General features: G+C 38.7%; 1 protein-coding gene across 3 annotated transcripts in view; it reads right to left on the bottom strand.

The window, feature by feature from the left end:
- Nucleotides 1-22,896, bottom strand: part of LOC132306162 (uncharacterized) — an 81,950-nt gene that overhangs the window by 21,048 nt on the left and 38,006 nt on the right. For all 3 annotated transcript variants that reach the window (XR_009481843.1, XR_009481842.1, XM_059803428.1), the window contains exons 11-21: nucleotides 15,933-16,061; nucleotides 13,684-13,755; nucleotides 13,413-13,508; nucleotides 12,499-12,576; nucleotides 11,384-11,512; nucleotides 10,313-10,489; nucleotides 6,083-6,286; nucleotides 5,835-5,948; nucleotides 5,483-5,724; nucleotides 2,246-2,291; nucleotides 1,906-2,154 (exon numbers count right to left, since the gene is read on the bottom strand). Coding sequence is in view for 1 of the 3 variants with exons in the window: in XM_059803428.1 (XP_059659411.1) it covers nucleotides 1,906-2,154; nucleotides 2,246-2,291; nucleotides 5,483-5,724; nucleotides 5,835-5,948; nucleotides 6,083-6,286; nucleotides 10,313-10,489; nucleotides 11,384-11,512; nucleotides 12,499-12,576; nucleotides 13,413-13,508; nucleotides 13,684-13,755; nucleotides 15,933-16,061 (1,536 nt within the window). In the remaining 2 variants the exon portion in view is untranslated. The remainder of the gene's footprint in view (nucleotides 1-1,905; nucleotides 2,155-2,245; nucleotides 2,292-5,482; nucleotides 5,725-5,834; nucleotides 5,949-6,082; nucleotides 6,287-10,312; nucleotides 10,490-11,383; nucleotides 11,513-12,498; nucleotides 12,577-13,412; nucleotides 13,509-13,683; nucleotides 13,756-15,932; nucleotides 16,062-22,896) is intronic.

Genomic DNA, 22,896 nt, shown 5'->3' with positions numbered 1-22,896 from the left:
CCTGCCAGGGTGATTTGCTCATCAAGAATTTGCTTCTCCAATGGTTGTACTTTCTTCTGCTTTAATCGGTTCGATTTGAATGCCTCAATACATTAAAAATGTCTCCTTGATGAATACTCAATCACATAAAATGGTGTCTAAGAAAATCCTAGATTGAGTACTTGGGAATTTCCCTCACACACAAGGATTTTATCTCTCGGGATGATTAGAGGCATACAAACATACCTTCGACCAAATATAATCCCACAATTTAAACCTATATAAGTAGGTCATACGTTTTGGTGAGTTCAATCCATGTAGACATCCGTTTTGAGTGAGTTTAGAAAAATAAACTTCGCATGATTCGATTTATTGAGACCTACTGTCAAACTACTCAATCAATTGACCAATCCAATAAAGTACACTGGAGTTCAAAAAATAAAAAATAAAAAATTCTAGAAAAAATTGATCGATCCAACTATGAATTGAAGTCTACTGCAGAGCCCTTAGATCCTGTTGATCAACACATACTTTTTTTCAATTTTAACACCTACACAAAATAAGTACTTTTGAAAAACCACTTATCAAAAACAAGTTTAAATAAACATTTTGAGATTCTTGAAGATCAAAACTAGGATATCTAAGGTTTTTCTAAGGTTATTTATTTACATGTGCCCTAGATATGTGATATGCGGATTTCTGGACATGTTCTTCACAAATCTTTGTCTGCATTGTCTTCAATGGATGTATTCAGATGACTCAAAACACTTTGAAACATTACAAACAAGGTTTTGAGTAGGAAATTGCCAAAACAAGACTCATTTACCCTACAGTAGGGTTTAGTAATAAAACTTGAGGAAAAAGCTTTTAGCAAAACCATTATACAGAAAATAATGTTTATTTAAGTGGAGACAATCTAGTGGCATCTTGTGTGGTAAAAGAGTAACACATAGGTTAAAAGAAAATTTCTATAAGACCGTTGACGTTCTTAGGCCGACTATTCTCAATGGAACAAAGTGTTGGGCTTTAAAAAAGAAACAGGAACAATGCCTTCACATAGCAGAAATGAGAATGCTAAAATGGATGGTGGGAGTAACTAGAAGAGATAGGATCACAATGAAAGTGTAAGAGAAAAATTAGGTGTGACACCCATCAAGAGAAAATATGAGTAGACTTAGATGGTTTGGGCAAATACACTGGAGACCTATAGATGCACCAGTGAGAAGAGGAAGTTTAATTTCCATAGAAGGTAAGAGACGGAAGGGGCAACCAAAAATAACGCGGGATGAAGTTAGTAGAAATGAGTTTCAAACTTTCAAAGGATAAGCATGGTAGGCAATATGGTGGGTAATAGAAAGGTGGAGAAGTAGAATTCGTGTGGCCGACCCCATTCATATGGGAGTAAGGCAATGATGATGATGATGATGATTATGATTATGATTAGAACTAATGCAGGAAAAATATCTAATGCAGGTAAGCCATTTATATACATGTACTTTAAAGACTGCCTAGGTTCCAGGAATATTGCATTGGCAACCAGCAAGATCGTCACCTAAAGCTCACCTTGGCCTTTTGAACAACTATAATCTTTAAAAATGCTGATTCCGTCATTTACTATATCGAACTAATTCATGGAAGCATTCAAGGGACCAAATTGCAGTTTTTTTTTTTTTTGACAAGTTCATATTGCATCATGATAAACACCCAGAAAATGATCTTTGATTCATGAAAAGATAAATCAGCAAAACTATGCCCAAATAAAATTATAGATTAAATATAAACAAGTAGATATGAACAAGATTAATTGGATCACCATGATTTAGAAGAATCACGCTCATAACTAATTATAGAAAGCATTACATATAATAAAAAATCCATAAGTATATAATATTGCACTTAAAATATTATGATGAAAATGGCCCAAACCTTTGAAGCCTCAGTGGTGTAAATAATATCATCATATAGAGGTCCCCCAACAAAGAAACCATCTGCCCCAGTGGTGGTCTCAAGTGCTAATTCACCTTTCTTAAGTGGAGCATTGCTGCTATCTCCCGCTGCAATAAGTCTAATATGAACACCAGAAAGAGGGGGTGAAACTGATCCTTCAATGTACAACCCCAGTCTACCAGAAAATGGAGGAATTGAAGATTGGCAACCATTATGTGTCACAAACACCTAAAAGTACAGAATTTAAATATTTTAAATAACTGAAATTTGATAGACATTAGAGCAAACTTTGGAAGTGAAATATTATAATGCTGCTTACATGATGATGCCTAGGATAAAACAATATTTTATTTTTCCCATCACTCCTGAAACATATAAAAATTCAAGTTAAGGGCATACAAACTGACGAATGATAATATAGATGAGTATGACAAGTATCTAAGCAATCAAGATAAAGAAAAGAAAATTATGTATATTTACCACCTAAAGAAGAAGAAAAAAAAACACCATGCTAAAGCAGTTGAAAGAGAGACCTTAGCACAGAAGAGAAGCTCATAGAAAAAAATACTATATACAGAAAAACAGAATCAAGCTTCAAAACTAATGCAAACGGGAGAAAAGAAGTTATATTTTCCTTTATTGCAAATCTGGCATGCAAATTTACCAATGCAATGGAAGTGGAACTAATGGTTACTCCCTGCATTTCTCCCTAATGTATGGAACTGTCAGCATTCACCTAAAAAATATTTTAAAGAAAATTGCATTGTGCTCCAGGGAGAGGGAAATAAAAATAAATATATAAATAAAATAAAATAAAAAAAGATTCCTCCTAAAATGACAGCTCATTCACAAAGCTAGTTATATCTTAGGGATTCGAATCAATGGGATTATAGAAAGCAGCACCGTATAAGTTCTTTATAATTGTTAAGTTGCAACTCTCCTTGGGTCAGACATGCATGGGCAATTGAAGAGGATTTAATGACCAAAACTGAGAAAATTTTTAGGTATATGTGTGGGACCAGGAATTTCTAGAGAAAGGCATTACCAGATGTATGACCCACACGTGGGTTCTGCTACAGAAGACTGGTGATGAACGTAGCCATAGGTATTAAATCGGAATCACAAAAGTCTATGGCATTAATGAATATCTAGATAGTGAAATAAACATCGTGAAAGAAAATAAATCGAATCACAAGGGGTAAGACAAGTGGTCAGGGGCCGTGCCTCATGAAATCGAAGTTCTTGGTTCGATTACCATCACTCGAGGTTAACCTCCACAGAAAATTCTGTGGTTATATTGCACAAGGCTTTGGGGCATAGACGTGTGACAGAAGATTAGTCCTACCTAAGGGTAGGGTTACCCTTTGATACCATACCTGCAAAAGGAAAAGGAATATTGGAGAAATTCAACCCTACCAAATATCGAAGATTACCAAACATTAACACAGATTGGGAACAAGGTCTGAAGATTTCCCCAATTAACACAGATTGAGAACAAGGTTGAAGATTCTCCTTTTCTAAAAAATTGGCAAAACTACACTTCCTCCCGAGGTTTGTCAATATTACATGACCTCCCCTCATGCTTTCATAATAACACTGAATCTGCTGTCAGTGACATCTAATGCGGTTAGGTTATCAAGTTAAAATACCTTTTTGCATATGAATTAACTACATATACTTGTTGCTGTATCAAAAAGACTAGAAGGCCATTGTATAATTTTTTTCCCTGAATGGTGGAAAAGTTTATTGATACAAATAAACATTAGAGTACAAAGAGATAAGTGATCAATACAGAGGATCACGAGCAAACACAGAAAAACCATTTAGTCTTGGGCATATACCCTTGACTAAAGAGAAGAGAAGGAAAACAAGAATCAGAAAACAGCTTGCAAATCATCAAGGGATAGATTCTGTAATCCATCACTTGAAAATAAGTCATTGGCACCAGCGGCGGCACCACCGGACAGGTAGCTGCACTTGAGCTCTGGCAAGGTCATAAAGTTGTACCCTTTGAGAGAGGCAGCAACATAGGCACGTAATTCCTAAACTGATTCAGACTCACGTTGGCCGGAATTGAACCAGTAAGTTGATTATTAGACAAATATAGGGTTACTAAATACGGCAACCACGAATAGATTTGTGTAGGGATTGAACCAGTGAGATAGTTACCGGAGAAATCGAGAGATTCCAAACACTTCACATCGTCTTCTGTGAAATGCACGACCAAACAAGAACCAATATAGATCTTTACTACTTCTCATGGACAACTAGCCTAGCAATAAATCTCTCATATGCCACCATTAAAGCCTCAACAGCCCCCTTTTCTAGCCAATTCTGTAACTTTATGCTACCATATACATATTAGTTATAAACAATAAAGCGCCTCACTTCACACTATGATTCAAATCCTCTTTTGAAAGGAAGAATACCCAAAAGACAATGAAGAAAATAAGATTCCAATTTCTTGATATTTTCTTGATCCTCGCTACGGTACTGTTTGTATGCAGTTTGATCGTTGCAGCTGGTGCAACCACGATTGCAGATCAGTATACCAACAACTTTGACACAGTGACAGCTTGCCTGTCGTATGCGACGGGGAAGGCAGCAGCACCAACCAAGGGGTTCTGCGGTGGGATAATGTAAGCTTACTAAGCTATCCACTAGCATGCCCGAAAAGGCTTTTTATATTCACTAAGTTGATATATATATTTGATTATAGGTATTTTGGTCTACTTGACTTTATAAAAGAAGGGTATTTGTGTACTTTTACTTTCGTCAAAGTGGATATAAAAGTCTTTTTGCTTACAACAAGGGCAAAATTGGGTTTTCAATTTTTTTTGGTGGTGACACCAGCAACTTCCTCAACTGTTCATCACTCTTTATAGGTCATGGCGAAATCAGTTACATAAATACAAATGAGAAGGGAGGGTTGTGTTATTATGAATGCAAGAGGGGAGGTTCCTATAATATTTTTTTTTACCTAAATGAAGGAGTATATTAAATATAAACAAAATATTACATAGGAAAATGAAGGCATACCTTCATTAAAACACATGTCCTAAAAAAACAGGACACAAACAAGTCCTAGACAAGGACCAACTCACGAAAGTAAAGTTCCTGTAATATTGACAAACCTCTGGAGAGGTAAGTTTAATTTGCCCTAAAAGAATTTAGAGTTGGAAGCAAGCACTATTAGACAATATCTTAGTAAGATGAATTCATGATAGATTTTTTAAAATAATAAAAAATTAATAGAAAACAGTTTAATTTTTCAGTTAAATGGCATGCAAATTAAATTTAGGTGATTGTGGGGGTATCAAGCATGGAAAAAATGAAGGATATACAAATTGAAAGGCATACAATGTCAAATGCTTAAAGGTTAGATGGAGTATGCAAAATACATGTGAAGATTCATGTCTAAACATGATTAAGTTGGTTGTCTTAAGATAGATATAACACGAACTTCCCCAAGCGCACAATATATATCTTTTCAATCATAGGGGCATTAAATAAGGAGTAACAAACTTTCAAGTAAAATGAACTAAAAACTATATACCTCGAGTCCTGGGGAACAAAAGTAAGTTTTTCTCCAGGATTAGCCCATATGGAATACTTGTACACATACTGATCATTTCCACTAGCTTCAAGTCTGGCATTAGTACCATCAACAATAGTACCCTCATTATTAAGAATGTCCACTAATATATCCTCAGGTAACTCCGTTAAATCATTGAGTGAGCTTGATTCAACATGGATTTTCCCTCCAAGGATATATTTTTCTCCTTTTAGATAGATGGGCTAGCAAAAAATATATATATATATGAGAGAAAGAGGCAAAGATGATAGAAATGCAAGAAACAGTGACATCGATGTCACAAGTAAGAGGAAGATTGACTAAATAACCATACCAACGGGTTTGATGTATCAATTTTCATAGATGAGCTCCCGAAGAAAATACACGAGTTCGCAAAGTGAAGTTCATGCGTTCCAGGCGATTCTATACATATGTGCTGAGCACCTTTCTGCAGTTCACATAAAAACGAAAACAGAAAATTAGTTTCATAAGAACGTGAGTGCAACAGTCTCTAGCAGTTAAAGCCACAAGTGTGTTTCCGGGAAGAGTTATTTGAGTTATTTTTAACGGACAGAAAAAAACCTTGATTTTCAAATTCACATGTGAACCATCTGGTTGAGTCACGTAAGCATCTACATCATGGGTGGAAATTACATTAACCCAATAGCCTTTCTGAACAAAGACAATTCCTTTAACATCATCAGTGCCAACATCCACATCAATAGAACTCTGTTCCCAGCACCAATTATCTACTCCCGTCCTGGCTCCAGGGGAACTATGCATCACCTAAAAATGGAAACAAGCAAATAAAAGAAGATAGTGCAAAGAATACAAAGTAACCAGCAATTCGCAATTTATTAAAGTAGAAAATTGATCCTTTTTTTATATAAAATTGTATTAACAAGAGCGTTCAAAAAGGGAACACATCCCTTGGAAACTATACAAGGCCAAATAGGGCTTCTAAACTCTCAAAGAGTCCAAAAAATCAACTAACTCCATCATGAATTTACAATTTCTCCCTAGAACCCAACAAAAAAGAGTGCCAATAATAGAAAACTTCAATACACCAATAGGTATAGGATTCTCCTCTCCTTCAAAATATCTCCTATTTCTTTCGAGCCACAAGCACCACCAAACGCACAAAGGCGTAACCTTCCAACAATCACGGTCTTGGGCCCCCAGTCTACACCCTCTCCAAGCCTCCATCAAGTCTCTGAAGGATCTGGGCATAGCCCACTCAACTCCAAACAAACCCAAGGACAATGCAAAAGAATGTGATCAACTATTTCTTCATCTCTCTTGCACATGTAGCAACAATTAACCACCACCACGTCTCTCCTCCTCCTCAGATTATCTTGAGTCAAAATCTTCCCCAACATAGAGGTCCAAACAAATAAAGCCACCTTAAGGGGGGGCCTTTGAACGCCAAATAGTCTTCCACGGGAAAGAATCTCCAATAACATCCGTAAGACATCTAAAGTAGGATCGAACATCAAAACGTCCCTTGGAAGAGGGAATCCACACCCATAAGTTAGAAGCTCCACCCACAATCTCTTTGGTGGTACAGCATCCCTCAATCTCCCAATCCTGAAAATGCCTCAAAAGCACACATCCCATTGTTCTCCTGTTATCAAGTCGATAACAGTTAACAAACAAAGCATGACTATCCATGGCAATCCTTAAGAGTTTGGGAAAAGTAAGAGCGAGAGATCGGTCATCACACCATAAGTCCTCCAAAAAACGAAACCCCCTACCATCCTTGACTCATGTTTGGAGAATTCATCCTAACCCTTCCGGATGCACTTCTACACCCCAACACCACTTGGAGATCTCACCTCCAAAGAACGCCATCACACCATCCACCTTGAACTCCCCCAAACTTGCTAGCAACCTCCCTTCTCCGGAGTCTATGACTCTCCACCCCAAATCTCCATTAACATTTCCCCAACAGGGCGTTGTTGAAATAAACTAGATTCCAAATACCCAACCCTCCCTTCCTAATCTGATAGCACCAACAAACCAGATGAAACTTTAACTCCTCCCCCTTGACATCCCAAAGAAAGTTCCGTTGTAGCCTCTCAATCCACTCAGCCACAAAAGGCAGAATCTGAAAAATAGAGAGGAAGTGGGAAGGCTCGACAAAGTGATCTTCATTAAAGTGACCCTCCCTCCTTTTGGAAGGTGTTGCTTCTTCCACCCTACCAGCCTCCTCTCAAACCTCTCCACCACAGGATCCCAAACACCCACTCTCCTCGAGGAAGTCCCGAGCAGTAACCCAAGATAAGAAATAGGGAAAGAGCACGTGCTACAACCAAGAATGTCAGCTAAGGTGGAAATATCCGGAACCTCGCCAATCGGAATCATGACACTCTTTCCCACATTCACTTTCAAGCCAAAGACAACTTGAAACCAAACCATAACACATGTCAAGTATCTCATCTGAGACGCATCCGCATCAGAGAAAACCAAAGTATTGACAGCAAACACCGAATGAGAGACCTCCAGCTGGCACGAGGCATCCCTACCCACCTAAAAATCCCTCAAAAAACCCAGATTCTCAGCCCTACTCATCATCCTGCTAGAGCCTCCATCACAATGAGAAACAAGAAGGGGGAGAACGGATCCCCCTGTCTCAGACCCCTCAAACTACTGAAAAAACCAGTTGGAGATCCATCACAATGAGAGACAAGAAGGGGGAGAACGGATCCCCCTGTCTCAGACCCCTCAAACTACTAAAAAAACCAGTTGGAGATTCATTCACAATAGATATGCAAAACTCAATTCATCTCCTCCATTTCTCTCCAAACCCCATCCTCTCTAATATATAAAAGAAGCTCCAACAGACATGATCATAAGCCTTCTCAATGTCAAACTTACACAACATGCCTGGGACACCACTACACAGTCTGGAATCCACACACTCGCCAGCAATAAGAACAAAATCCAAATCTGACAACCTCCAACAAAAACATTTTAAGAAAACTGATCTTAAGATGTGGTACATGCTATATCGTCTTTTGTAGTTTTAATCTAAAATATAAACTTATCCAAGGAAAAAAAACTCTAACACTATTGGAAGCTATGTTTGTGCATATAAACATTAGAGCCACAATTAGAATCAGGCAGAGTATCGATCTTGTTAATCTAATCATGGACTCTCCTAGAGATACTTGTATCACTCAACTGTGTTTAGTTTCTAAATGTATGTGAAAGAGCTACAGATGTTTAGGTGGAAAGGCAAATAACTACTTTTTTGTAATACATATAGTCCAGAAAGAAAAAGAAAAAAATCATTATATACCAATCCCTCTGCACATTTTCCAAGCATAAAAATGTTATACACCTATCCCTCTGCACATTTTGTAAGTTTGTGGAATCCAGAGGCAGGCAGTGGTCCATGGCAGTGAGATAATCTGCAGGGGTGGGCTTATGGAAGTTCATTCGCAGAGGCTGGGATAACTTTTCTGAACATACACAATTCAGGGCAAAGAGAGGCAGACAGATTAGCTTCTGGGCAAACACTTGGTGTGGTGGCAAGCCTCTGGAAAGGATTTTCCCAAGACTCTTTCAGATTGTTGGGGATAGGCAGGCGAGAGTCCCAGATTCTATCACCTTGATAGCGATAGATAAGTGTGGAATGTGCAGTTCGAGAGATCTTTTCAGGATTGGGAATTCGAGGACGTTATGGGGTTTTCGGCACTCTTGTATAATCAGAGTTTGTGTGAGGAGGAGGTGGTTGAGTGGTCCTGGATGGGCTCTCTAGTCATGGAAGGTTTGAGGTGCGATCTTTCTACAGAAGATTGCTAGTTGTTGAGGGGCCTCCGTTTCAAGGAAGGCAGGTGGACCAGAGCCCGCTTAAAGGTGGCCTTTTTTATTGGTTGGACAGCAGCCCTCGGAAGAATTTTGATGATGACAACCATACAAAAAGACGACAGATCATAGTTAACTGGTCCTGTACGTGCAAGAAAAATGAAGAGACAGTGGGATCAGCTCCTTTTGTACTGCCCAGTTGCTAGGGACACGTGGGAAATGTTTTTCACCACCTTTGGGATTCAGTGGGTCATGCGGGCTTCGGTGCTGATTATGCTTGAGGTTTGGAAGCGTTGCTCATTGGGATCTCAAGCTAGAGATGTCTAAAGAGCTGCCTATATATGCTGATGGTGTCCTTTGGAGGGAAAGGAATTGGAGACCCTTCAAGGCAGGGGAGTCTTCTATAAGGGTGCTGAAATTCCATGTGCTTAGTTCTTTATTTTTATGGACTCATGGGAGGAATTGTAAATCTATGGAACTCCTTCTTTTGTGTTTTGTGGATAGCTTGAGGGATATAGTTCTTTTTGTTTATAGCAGCTGTACTAGGGGTGCACTCCCCTTTTGAGTGCTCTTCAATGAACTGTTACTGATCCAAAAAAAAAAAATAGCATATGAAGATGGAATTTTTCATAAGTGTCCAAAATTGTGTCAGACATAACCGGCACTGCCTGCTGCCATGTTAATGAGCACCCGTAACTATAGACGTCAATATGAAGTGTCTTGCATACTGTAGCTTGGACTCAAACTTACAAAGTCACTTTAAATATTAAGAAAGAACAACATATGACTGCATTAGTGAGTAATGCCTCCTGTAATGGCAACTGACAACTATATCTTACAAATATATACATACATACATACATATATATATATATATATATATATTAAAAACACAGACAAGCTAGATACAAAGTTAATGTAACACGAACGCTTTATTATTGATCATTATAACTAGAAAACTTAATCTGGGACAAAAATAAAGGCAAACAACAAGTACAGTACCTCAAGCTTGTAATTCCCAGGTAAAATGTTCGGAAACACAAATTCACTGCTGTCATCAGCCAAACTCACTGCCATTGTCTCTTGTTTACTTTTACCATCCAATCTTACAAGACTAACAGAAACAGATGAACCACATTTCTCCTTGCAGGCTACTGAGCCAAGTACATTCACTTGTGCCTATATTTGAAAGAAATACATGAAATGTGATTTATACATAAAACAGAACATAAAGCATACAAGAAAAGGAAGTCCACATTCAGCACCCATCTTAATCATTCATGCTAATTAAGAAAATAGCTTCTTTATAGAATTATTTTTTATGGCTTCACAATGATTGTTGCATGTGCAAGAGGGATGAGGAGTCAGTGAATCACAATCTCTTGCACTCTCCCGTGGCTCGGAATAGTTTGGACATGCTTCTGGGCTTTGTTCAGGGTCTACTGGGTCATGCCTTTTTCCATGAAGTCTATGCTTGCGGCGTGGAGAGGTGGTTTTGTGAGGGCTCAAGCCCGTGACTCTTGGAGGGTGGCGCATTGTGTTGGTGGTGGGGCTTGTGGTGGAAAAGAAATAGGAGATCATTCGATGGTGAAGAGACTTCTATTGGGGTGATTAAGTTCTCTATTATTAGTTCTCTATTCTTTTGGGTTCTTGGGAGGAACTCTAAATCTATAGGGGAGGTTTTCGATTTTGTGGCTATGTTGGGAGTCTATGGGCCCTATTAGGTCCTGGATTGGTACATGGGATGCGCTCCCTGGTTGAGCATGCTTTTCTATGAAACATTACTTATCAAAAAAAAAAAAAATAGTCTTCGAACGAAGATCAAGGCACACTATTCAATTCTTGCTCCAAAAAGTCAATATGAAGAGAACAATATCATCCAAGTTAATAAATCACTCTATAAAACTTTCACCCCTATATCAGTGTACATCTTCTCAATCCAAAAATGATGTCAAACTATGAGTAAAACTTTTTTTAGTGTGAAGTGGTGAATGATTTTCAATAACGATAAAAAAGTGTAAATAGGAAGAAAAATGTAAAAGCAACTTGACATTTTCTCACTAAGGAAATCACCTGGTAAAATCCAACATTGAGTAATGGACTGTTTACTGTGACATCAACATAAGGTGGCAAAAACAGAAGTCCCGGAGCACTCTCAGTTGTAGCTGCAAAAGCAGATAAGCGATATTCGCCTGGTTGAACCTGAACAATATTGATATTGACAAAAAGTGATGAAATTGATTAAATAAAGGAGTCATAAATTCCATTATTGATGACTGACAACAATGAATGAGAATACCAAAAAAATACTTCAGAAGCTGCTATTCTTCTATTTTTCTTTATATTTATTTATTATTTTCCTTTCATTTTCCGAGGAGGTTTCTTGTAGAGGCAGCAGGGTTATGTATTTCATATCACTAAGGCAATAACATCAGCACTGTTTTCAGAACTGTAAATCTTGTTTTCTTCTATGGCACAAAGGTTTGACCAGCTTTTGACTATTCATTCTGCACTATATACTAAGAACACATAAGGTATCTTGCACTGTGGTTTCAGCTTCAGCCAAGTATACCACGTCACATAACTTTCAACTGTTAAGATGCTCCACCAGAACATAATATCAAAATAATCAAATCAGCAAATAATAAACTGATGTAAAAAATTGTTGAAGATCGAATGAAATTCATCGGATCTCAACTGAAACAAAATCTAGAAGGAAAGAAAAACAATAAGAAATATGCATGCTTGCATTTACAAGCTTGTTGAAATATTCTGTGCACTAGATAACAACATCACCCATACAACTCAAGCCAAGCCCAGACAAGGAAATCACATCAACAATCTGGTTAAGGATCTACAATATTGTCCTTAAATACTTCCAAAGTATGTCCCAATGGCTTACAAAGTCTTCAATAAGATATGTGATAAGCTAGTGTTGTGCTAACAAATAGGACATAGACCAACCAAATACTAGATTTATGTACGTCACCACCCTAATAGGGGTTTCTGTCCAAAGTACCATGGTTAGGAATCAAGAGTATATTAAAGAAAAAATAAGTAAACTTAAAATAACATGGAACCACACCTCGAACTATTTGGTGCATCTTAGAAATTAAATACTTGACAGCAAATGTGGACGCATGTACTGAATTTAAAAGGAAAAATGGTTTAGTCTCATGTGAACATACCTCAAAGCAGAAATTACCATGCTCATTTGTCGTTTTCACTTGAGGTTTAACATTCTCCGGTCCATGAGTCAAGGCTACCTAGTTTCCATATATAACAGTAAGTAAAAGGGAAAAAGAACAAAACGCATGTTCCTGTTTCTAAGAAGTAAGGAAGAAAGCACAGCATCTTAAGTTATGTGTCACCTCTGGTGAGTTTATAAAATGAAACCATGAAAAGACAAAGTTCAGGAGAAACAAAAATCTTCAAGGTAAAAGATTCAATTCACTTCTAGTTCAAGGCTTGCATCACAACTTCAACGGTTAATTAATAATTTACAACATGACTGCCACCACCCCCTCAGCCACAACATCCACTCACCATATTATCCTCGTGACCATCCCCTCGTCGCCACCACTAACTCCATTATTCCAACAACAAAAACTGCCATGGCAACAACCATCACACCACGTCCTCCATAATATCCAGTGTTGCAGGTCACAGCCAGAAGCCCTTCCCATACCAATAACCCCCCTCCAAAACCCAAACCCAATGTCCCTCTATTGGGAATTGAGCCCTTCACATTTCCCAAGGAAGCAGCTAGTGGTACCACATCCACCTCTATAGCACCACCACTAGCAACTAATTTTACTAGCACATACACAAAAACCTCCCTTCTGCCTTAATCTCCACCATCACCAACTCAATCAAAAGTACCTTGGGCTCCAGGGCTAATATGAATTTTAAGAAAAGTTTTTGAGTTCAAATACCAAACACATCTGCTGATTATTGACTAAATAGCTACTTATTGGGAGGAAAATGAAACAAGTAAGAAAATTAAAAAAGAAAACACAAGTCCCATACATTGGACCTAATTAAATACATAATATTAGGAATAGAAATTAATGAAGAAAAGAACTGAATATTTTGAAACTACCTTCGCCTTGTAGCCAGAACTAACCATCTGAACCATGCCACAAACATCATAGGAGACCGCTTTAATATCTACAACTGAAGCCATGTTTGGCAGAACCTAACAACAGTTCATTTGAAATTAAAGAAAAGCACAACAAAATCTTCATCACAATGAAGCAGAGAAGTAAGAACAAAGCAAATGCACTAAGTTTCACATACGTCAATGAACGTTGTTTAGGTCAATCTTATAAAAGCTTCAGATACAACGATCTAGAATTTTCTGATTCACTTACCAAAAAGTCCACCAGCTTGTCAAACTTGTAGTGCTCCTTTTTCGCTTCTATAGTATAGCGATCAGACGTGACCTACAAGCCTTCAACAACTTAGCCAAAAAAAGCAATAATCTAAAAGAGACACGAACATGATATAATATAATTTGGTACAAATAATCACTACCTAATATAATTTACACTTATTCTGAAAGTACATCAATTAAGATCTTGAAGGATACTAACTACGAAAGCGACTAAAAAAGGAATAGATGAGAGGAAAGGAAATATTAAAAATTTAGTTCAACATACTGTAAAATTTGGCCTATACAACTTCAACCCCGAGTCAGTAGAAAAGAAAGAATTTTTTAATGGATAAACAAAATAACAGAAATCGATAATTTTGCATGAACACTAGAACTAGATCAACAAAGAGATTGGTAAGTAGATGTACACTTGAGGAGCAGCGTCTGTATTAGACAGTGACATCAGAAATAGACACTGGCATTGCTCATAAACTCCCAAATCTAGCCCATCTAGGACTTGCAAAAGTTACACTTAAAATTGTTAGTATTTACTATAAAACAAGGTTAATACTTATTAGACACTTGCCAACATGTGAACAATAAACATTGCAAGAGCGGAAAAATCAAAATAAAGTTTTATACAGTATTTAAGACTCGAATTTAGAAAGAAAATAAAGATTTAAGGTGGTTCAATAAAAAGATGGGCATCAGAAGAGCGGAAGAGCATCATAATTATGTACACACATGTACGCTTTTCCAATTCTTAGCAGATGCAAGCCATTTCCATGTCATGCTTTGTTGAGACACGAATTATAAATTTTATGTTATCCCATACAATATCAGTTTACTTATCATAAAAACTAATGCTTTAGGACACAGCAAAGGAATCTTTAAAAGAGACTAAAGGGAAGAAATTCATAATGAAACATTGTGGTGAAATCATAAAATATAACAAGTAAAACAAGAAAAGAAGTTTCAAAGAATGGCAAAAGAGCATGAAACAAAAAGATTTAGAAAAGTACTGGCAACATACCGCGAGTGATTGCCCAGTTACAGAGTTAAAGAACTAGTATCCATACCAAAATAAGGACATGGATTTGTTCAGAGTAGAATAGGACACAATATAAACATAAGGGATTTAGTGATTTTTCAAAAAAAATTGTTGAATGATCAATTGAAGGGCATATTTATATGGGAGGGTAAACTAGTAAATTACAACTTCTGTTAACACCGTCCAATGAAAAGGTCTAACAACGGAGGCTAGTGTAATTTATAAAAACATAAGGGAGGCCGCTCTATTTTTGCATAAGTGGAGGGGAGGTCAGTGTGATTTTTCCTATAATTTATAAAAATAGAAAATAATTTATTGGCTGTTGATCCCTCTCTATGTTCGTATTCAACTTTTTTAAGGTTTGTTGTGGTGACGTATTCATATTGTGCCACGTCTGTGTGTTGCATTCATTGTTAAGCTTCATAGGCCCTTTCATACCTAACTTAACAAATAACTTTTACCCCCTAAGAAACCTTATCAGCTTTGACCAATCTCATATGTAATGTTTGGGGGAATCTGAAACATAATATTATTTTCTTTCAAGATTGGGAAAATTATATATGATGATTGTAAAGCTAACCATGCTTTATTACACCATAAAGACCATATATCTATATAATGGATGTACATGAAATGAGAATGTTGAGTTGAATGAGTGGGAAGAAATGACTGCATTCAAAACTCATAATAAGCAAGAAGCACAAACAATTAAGGAAAAAAAGGTGGAAATGAGCCAGAATTTTTCAGGTGCAAAGAAAAAAGGCTGCAAAGGAGAGGTGGACAAATCCAAATAGAAATTATTAAAAGGACAAGGCAAGGACAAAAGGAATATCAATCATTTTGTCACAACACCTGATAGCCTGTGATTTGAGAAAATTCATGACCGGCCTAGAAAAGGCAAAGTGGAAAAAAAAAACAAAAAAAAAAAAACATATGTGCACAAATAACCCCAACTAACTGGGAAACATCACTTCATTGAGTAAAAATGGAGTTTGAAAATAAATCAAATAACCGAAAGAAGATAAAACAAGATGAGATAGCAACTATGACGACTAATGAGACAATTAGGGAAATATAAAAGTGGTAAAAGGAAATGTAAGAAAGGAAGAAGAAAAACCACAACAATCTTTGAGTTGAATATCTTGCACTGAAATAAAGGATAAACATGACCGGTTTGAGTGCACATAAAATTTAACCTGGTCAAGCTTGTAATATCCTTCTTTGTCAGTAGTAGACCTTTCATGACCATCAACTACAATTTTTACACCATCCACTCCCGCATCATTACCATCAACTACCCGACCCCCAACAGAAAATCCAGTGACCTACATAAAAATCACAATGCATGAGGATGTAGAGATGATATCATAAAAAAACAGAAAGATAAAATGGCAGACTAAGCAGAACAATTGCAACAGCAAACTAGCCAGAGCCAATCAAAAAAATAATTATTTCAAATTCAGAAACCAAATAATAACCAGCATGATTATGCCCATTAAGTATAATGCTGTCGGATTTCTAGGAAATAAATTAGGAAATTCTATTTTTGCAAATAAAATCTAAAATTACTATTTCAGATTTTAGTAGTTCCCGTTTCTTGTCTTCTAGCCTAGAGATTTGCTGATTTGAATCATTTGATTTGCTGATTTTGTGAGCTTCCTGATTTGGTGGCCTTCCTCTACTATTTATCTTGTAATTAACTCTCTTGAAAGATATGAAGACTGATTATTTTTCTTCTTAAAAAACCTTCATGGTATCAGAGCCTTGCACTTTTTTTCTATTTTCTGATGATGTCCTATAAGTCGGCGATGACTGGCGCCCAAAGAAATCCTACCGTCTCTTCCGGTACTTCCGAAACCATTCCGCCCAATCCCACTATTCCTCCACGAATATTCCGCCCAATCCCACACCTGTATATGCCGATTACCATGTGCAGAATTCAGCCCTTTATCTCACAGTGACAAAACTCGATAGGCACAAACTATCTCGAATGGGCTCAACCCGTAAAATTGGCGATTGATGGTAGAGGCAAAATTGGGCAATTGACTGGCGAAATATCGAAACCTGCTGCTGGTGAACCCTAATCTGAAAAAATGGCAATCCGAAAATTCTCTTGTTATTGCTTGGCTCATCAATTCCATGGAACCTGCCATTAGAAAACCTCACCTATTTCTTCCCACTGCTCAAGATGTCTGGGAGGCCGTTCGAGATCTTTATTCGGACCTAGAGAATTATGCTCAAATATTTGAGTTGAAAACTCGACTCTGGAAATCCAAGCAGAATGATCACGATGTTACTACTTATTATAATGAATTGGTAACGTTATGGCAAGAACTTGATCAGTGTTATGATGATGATGTTTGGGAGAATTTGAATAACTACGCTCGCCACAAGAAGAGAGAGGAAAACGACTACATGTTTTTGGCCAGCCTTAATCGGAGTTTGGACGAGGTCCGAGGCCGCATTCTCGGCAGAAAGTCATTGCCCTCTATTCGTGAAGTTTTTTCTGAAGTTGGACGTGAGTAGTCAAGGAGAAAAATCATGTTGCGCAGCACCGAACCTAGTTTCAACCTGGAACCTGAAAGCTCTGGTCTTGTGTCAAGAGGTGTTGATTTTGACAACAGCGGGCGTAAGAAACCGTGGTGCGAGCATTGCAAAAAACCGTGGCATACGAAGGAGACATGTTGGAAGCTTCACGGTAAAACAGTAAATTGGAAGCCAAAATCCAAACGTGATGGTTGTGCCTACCAAGCCACTGCTAAAGAGACTCAGGAGCCTTCTACCAAGGAGCAATTAGAGCACCTGTACAAATTGTTTCAATCTCCAAAACTGTCCTTAACTCCGTCTTGTTCTTTGGTACCGAAGGGTAATCCTCTTGCTACTGCGTTTTTTGGTGTTGTTCCTAACCCTGTCATTCTTGGATAATTGATTCAAGCGCAACTGATCATTTGACCGGTTGCTCAAAATTCTTCTCATCCTATAGTCCGTGTGCAGGCAATAAAAAGGTCAAAATTGCATATGGTTCTCTCGGTAATTGCCGGGATAGGAACTATCAAACTCACTCCGTTGTTAACCCTCCATGATGTGCTCCATGTTCCCAATTTGTCTTGCAATTTGTTGTCCATTAGTAAAATTACCTCTGATCATCAGTGTCCAGCTAATCTCTACTCTTCTTATTGTGAGTTTTAGGAATTGACCACGGGGAGGATGATTGGCAATGCTAAGGAAAAAGATGGACTTTATTATTTTAACGATGGACCTGACTCGAGTAGACAATGTCAAAGTACTTGCTTAAATTCTGTTTCTGTTTCCAAAGATAATGATATTATGTTATGGCATTATAGGTTAGGCCATCTAGTTTTCAGTATTTAAAATACTTGTTTCCCAATTTATTTCAGAATAAAAGTCCATCTTCCTTTCAATGTGATGTTTGTCAGTTTGCTAAACATCATCGTTCATCTTTTTCCCCCTAACCATACAAACCAACTACACCATTTACTGTGATTCATAGTGATATCTGGGGCCATGTAGAACATCTACGTATTCTGGCAAAAAATGGTTTGTGACCTTTATTGATGATCACATGAGATTAAGGTAGGTTTATTTGATGAAGGAAAAATCTGAAGTGGGAACAATTTTCAAAAAATTTTACACCATGGTACAAACACAATTTCAAAAAAATATTCAAAGTATCTTGAAGTATGAAGATAAAGCAAACTCATTTTTTGATGAAAACAGCATGAATCCTTTTCATGCTTAGATTATAGTAATATTTACTAAAGATTGAAGTGCGAAGTAGTGAAGTACATCTCAAAAAATGAGGGCAAATACAGCTTAGGTAACCAATGTTTGACTTTTCTCTCTTCTCTCTCTTCTCTTTTTGACGTCGGAGTCTTCCACTCCGGCGTCCACCGTTTTTTGCCTGTCACTGGTTCTTCGTTCTCTGGCAAGGAATCGTGACATGCATCGTTCCTATCTTAGCGTTACGACCCTACCATGTCTTAATCTTCACGGGGAAATCAAAAGTTGCTCTATAGGCAATGATCTGGTTTATCGGGTTGATCATCAAAGCATTCAGGAGTGCGAATCTGTATTGCGATCATGCCTTGTTGGTCACTTTAACAGAGACGTGGGGTGTCTTGAAGGGATTGAGGCATGGGCGTCGAAAACTTGGAAGGTCTCATGTGGGGTGAAAGTATCTCCTTTACCTGATGATCTACTTTTGTTAAGGTTTCCTTCGGAGGCTGAGGCCTTAAGGGTGTTGGACGAAGGAAAGAAAAGATGGGGTGATGCTTTATTATCCATCGATATTTGGTACTTCGCCGCCGGCTGTTCTGCTGTAAAAGAACGAGTCATACGTCGAGTGATCCTGTTTGGTTTACCCCTCCATCTCTGGTGCAACAAGCTTTTTGAAGCAATTGGGAATTTATGTGGTGGATTCCGAGGAGTTGAGGCGGATGTTTCGGTTTGTGGACAGTGAATTCTTCTCTATGTATTTGTCGGGAAAGTGTTGCTGGAGTACGTTTTTGTTGAGGACCAACGAGTGGCTTACAGGGTCAACTTAATCGAGGAAATAACACCTCGTATCCTTCCGAAATCTTACTATGGCGTTGACGAGTCACATATCCCGGCTGTTGCAAATGGAGGAAATCGCCAGAAAGCACAGATCTACCATGGCGTCGAAGGAGAGAGATGTCTGCCTATGCACGCGCTTGAAGCGCGTCGAGGGGCCAATCAAGTCCTTAGTCATCGCCATATGTTCCCTCGTAATATCCGCGCTAACGGATACCAACCACGTGGCAAAGATTGTGTTCTAAATGGAGTCTTTACTGCTGTGAATTCTAATGGGCTTAGGCGTGGATCTGAATTGGGCTACGGGCCTATATTGTCATCTGGGTCGCTTGTTCAACACGGCCCACAGGAGCTGCAGAAGGCTGGTCATCGAGGGCCTCTTTATTTTAAGAACAAGCCCAGCCCAAAGTCCACTTTAAGTTATGGACCAAACAGGAGTAATATGGGGAGAAAGGTCTTAAGGGGGCCCAGAAATAAAGTTTTAGTTTCTTTTATCAACCCCAAGCCCAGCTCACTTACCTCTAAAGGAGTCAGTCACTTTCAGAGGCCTGAAGATAAATCTGTATTTTTCTGGAACTTTCCGGAAAAGAGAAAATGGTTGAAATTTTCTGGTGTAGCGACTGGTGGTGGTCCTGTCGAATTGGGTTCTGGCCATTCTCAATGTTGTGCAGACTTCTCACCGTCATCTTTCTCTAAAACTTTCCAGCCGAAAGGAAGAACTATTAGGTCTTCGCCCCGGGACCCCAACAAAAAACGTCAAGGAGTTAGATGGTCTCGAAAAGAGAAGCAGAAGTGGACCTCTACCAGTAATCCAGGTACGCCATCAGTTTCACATCCTCAGAATTTTAATGTCCCATCCTCTTCTTCTACCCCTTCTTGTGTGCTGAGGAGTGCCGGCGTTGGGCCGGAATTGGAGAAGAGTAGTGAGCTGATTGTCACGAATGATGGATCTGATTCTGGGTTGAATACGGAAGGTATGAAGGAGTGTGAGACTGTCGCTCCTAGGCAGATGAAAATTGCTGATTGTGCTGTTCAGAAACTATCTGAAGGGATTACAGTATGCGTGGGCAGAGACCTCCACTTCCAGCTGTCCAATGAAGAGGCTGTAGCTTTATTTAAAGAGCTTCGACTAAGTGTCGCTCTGAAAGGTCTTAATTGCTTGCCTCACACAAAGAATGATAGGACTGACTTTGTTTCAGATTCTGATTCTTTTTACAAAAATGATAAGGAGCTGGAAGAGGAAGTGCTCGATGATCTGGGTTCTATTCAACAGGTATGCTCCAATGAGCTTACACCTTGGGTGGAGAAGAATTCTGAAATCTTACAGGAGACACCACTAGCTATGGTGCGACCCGACGAACAGGGTGTTGATATGGGGAAAGATCGGGTAGTTGACAATATTGGAGTCACTAGTAAGCTTCGGGGAGTCTCTTCACAGGGTAATGATGTCCAGACATTATCTATCCTTCATACAATTGTGGAAGGGAGAGAAGTTACAGTGACCAATGAAGTTATTAACACGAAGCCTTTATCATCTTGGAAAGGAGTACAGGAGATAAAGAATCTCATTTCTGAAGTCAACTACGAAGGCAAAGGAGGAGTGGTGAAGGAAAGGGGAAAAACCAGGAGCAGGAGTCTCAAGAAGGGTGGAGGGGAGATTATTTTATCTGGTTTTCAATGAAGCTACGAATCATTTCATGGAATGTTCGGGGTCTTAATGATCCGAACAAGAGAAGGGTGGTGAAGGTAGCTTTAAGGAAGTGGGGTGCCCAGCTGGTTTGCTTACAAGAAACCAAGTTGGCATCCATTACTGACAGGGAGGTTAAGAGCTTGAAGGGAGGAAGGTTTGTGGAATGGGAGGCTTTGAATGCTATAGGATCTTCGGGTGGGATATTAGTTATATGGGATAGTAGATGGTTAACTCGAACGGATGTATAGATGGGAAGATTCTCTTTATCTTGCGTGTTTAAGATGGAAGAGGACAACTTCAAGTGGGTTTTTACCGGAGTCTATGGACCGGTTGTTGATGATGTTCGACCTATCTTTTGGGAGGAGCTTCGCCATGTCCAAGGACTATGGTTTTTCCCTTGGTGCCTGGGAGGGGATTTCAATGCTGTTAGATCCCCGTCAGAGAGGTCTACAGGGGGAAGAAGATCTCTGGAAATGGATCAATTTTCTGATTTTATTGATGAGCATCTTCTTGTTGATTTACCAATGGAAGGAGCAGCTTATACTTGGTCCAATGGTAGGGATCCAGTAACTCTATCAAGGCTGGACAGATTTTTAATTTCTGGGGATTGGGAAGAAAAATTCCCGGATGTTGTTCAAGCGGTGTTAGAAAGGGTCACTTCCGACCATGTGCCTTTGGTTTTGGATTGCGGGGGTTTATGCTCTCAAAGATCCCCGTTTAGATTCGAGAATATGTGGTTACGTGCGGATGATTTCCAAGGAAAAGTCAGTTCTTGGTGGAAAGGAGTCACTTCTTCAGGCTCGCCCAGTTTCACAATTGCAAAGAAGTTAAGGGCCTCAAATTAGCTCTTAAGCAGTGGAACAAGGATGTCTTCGGGAATTTGGAATGGAGGAAGAATAGAGTACTTGCTGAATTTTCAGAGATTGATCGTCTTGAGGAGGCCAGAAGGGATATGGAATCTCTTCGTTCCAGGAGAGTCTCTTGTCAGGCGGTATTTGCTAAGATTGCTAGTATGGAGGAGATCTCGTGGCGACAAAAATCCCGGGCTCTTTGGTTAAAGGAAGGTGATCGGAACACAAAATTCTTCATTCGGTTAGCTAACGCTCATAGGAGGAGTAATCATATTGGAAGAATTCGGGTGGATGGTGAGGAGTTGTGGAGAGAGGAAGAGATGCGTAACGGTATTGCTTCCTTTTATCAGAAGCTTTACACAGAGCCTTTAGATTGGAGGCCCAAACTTGATGGTCTCCATTTTGAGGCTATTTCTGAGCTTGATAGAGATAGGATTGAGAATCCTTTCACTGAAGAAGTTCTTAAAGCTCTCTCAAGCTGTAATGGGGACAAAGCTCCGGGACCTGATGGCTTCACTATGCGATTTCTGATGGAAAGTTGGGCAGTTGTAAGAAATGAGGTAATGGGTACTTTTTAGGAGTTTCATTCTTTTGGCGTCTTTGAGAAATCGCTTAATGCTTCATTCATTGCCCTTATTCCAAAAAAGGGAGGTGCTTCAGATATAAAGGATTTTCATCCTATCAGTTTGGTGGGCTGCATCTACAAACTCATTGCTAAGGTGCTCGCTTTAAGGATGAAGGAAGTTATGGATGGAATTATTTCGGATTCCCAGAACGCTTTCGTTGGCGGACGACAAATTCTTGATTCAGTTCTTATTGCTAGCGAATGTGTGGATTCCAGATTGCGGAGTGGTATTCCTGGAATTCTTTGCAAACTTGACATTGAGAAAGCATATGATAATGTGAATTGGAATTTCCTACTCTATTTGTTACAAAGAATGGGGTTTGGAAGTAAATGGAGGAAATGGATTGAGACCTGTCTTTCGTCTGTCAAGTTTTCAGTTCTTATGAATGGCTCTCCCGCCGATTTCTTTGGTTGCTCTAGAG

This window comes from Cornus florida, unplaced genomic scaffold (assembly GCF_030987335.1).
Source record: "Cornus florida cultivar Cherokee Brave unplaced genomic scaffold, ASM3098733v1 CherokeeBrave_3.0.0_Hap2_Chr05, whole genome shotgun sequence".
Taxonomy (NCBI): domain Eukaryota; kingdom Viridiplantae; phylum Streptophyta; class Magnoliopsida; order Cornales; family Cornaceae; genus Cornus; species Cornus florida.
The sequence above is the reverse complement of the archived record's forward strand: the minus strand, read 5'-3'. Positions and strand labels throughout refer to the sequence as shown.